Raw genomic sequence first — 1,192 nt, 5'->3', positions numbered from 1 at the left:
CAAGAGGAAAGCGAATTTTGAGAATTATGAGGGCAACAAATGTATAAGTCTGCTTTACACAATTGATCTATATATTGTGATGAATTGTATGAGCCCCAATAAAATGATTTTAAAAAAAGAAAAGAAAAACAGTAGATAGCACTGGTAGTGGAGAATAACCTTTGTGCTGAGCTGGTTTTGTTCTGTTCCTGTTGCTTTTCCCCAGGTGGCGTTGCATGCTTGTGGAGTGGCAACAGACATGGTGATCGAGCACTGCATCCAAATGCGAGCTTCCTTTGTCGCGTGCCCTTGCTGCTATGGCTTCATTCAGAACACCTGCAAGTTTAATTTTCCCAAAAGGTGAAGCTGAGTGCCTTCCTAAGGATAACCTGATGTGGGAAACTTAGGCGATAGGACATTACAATGAGATTTCCGTTTTGAGCTCCTTTCTTCTTTCCACAATGGCAGGTCTTATCTGTTAAGTTGAAGGAGAGAACTCCTGTAGGCCCACCCCTAATTTTTGGCCTGCATCCAGCTCCTTCTGACATTTACAAGCAATCTTTCTCGATTCCGCTCTTGGCTGTGCCCTTCCAAAGGAACTGCAAAGAGATGTCTATGCGAGTCAGTATGTGCAGTGGTTCATTATACAGTATCTGCAAGTTGATAGCCTAGGTGTAAATTATGGCTTCTCAACTTTGTAAAAGTTGCTTTACTTCAGGTAAGTTGCTTAGACTCTTTTGGCCTACATTTTCCCATCTATAGAATGTGGATGATTTTAGTAACTACCAGAAATCTTTTTCTTTTAATTTGAAAATTAAATAACATGAGCAGAACATTAACATTAGAAGTGGCGCAGCATAAGCATTTCCCTATAGCTGGAATATTTTAATCACATCTACAAGTTGTTCTTATCCCACAAAGGAAAAGCAGATATTTTCTTTATCGCCTCCTTAACCTAACGATTGGAAGGCCACTATTATGTTTATGACGTAGCTCTCTTATTTTGTTTATGGAGATTGATGATCATTTTAATCATAGATTAAATATGGTTAGTTTTTTCTAAAGTTTGTCCAAAAGCACTTCTTGATCAGTTACATCATAACTTTTAAGAAACCCTAGGTTATTTCTATGAGACTATAGTCTATAAAGTTTCTACATAAACAGTTTGAAGTCACAAAAATCCGAATAATCACACACACACACACACACACAC

At 38.1% G+C, this 1,192-nt stretch overlaps 1 protein-coding gene across 1 annotated transcript in view; it reads left to right on the top strand.

Annotated features, from left to right (window-relative positions):
- Positions 1 to 1,192, top strand: part of GSTCD (glutathione S-transferase C-terminal domain containing) — a 162,848-nt gene that overhangs the window by 153,965 nt on the left and 7,691 nt on the right. Inside the window, exon 8 of the mRNA XM_004703451.2 lies at positions 206 to 339. Within this exon, the coding sequence (XP_004703508.1) occupies positions 206 to 339 (134 nt within the window). The remainder of the gene's footprint in view (positions 1 to 205; positions 340 to 1,192) is intronic.

The sequence above is a fragment of the Echinops telfairi genome, unplaced genomic scaffold, assembly GCF_000313985.2.
Source record: "Echinops telfairi isolate 266 unplaced genomic scaffold, ASM31398v2 ScPeMD7_7468;HRSCAF=8506_0, whole genome shotgun sequence".
In the NCBI taxonomy this organism is placed as follows: Eukaryota; Metazoa; Chordata; class Mammalia; order Afrosoricida; family Tenrecidae; genus Echinops; species Echinops telfairi.
This window is presented reverse-complemented; position numbering and strand designations above follow the sequence as displayed.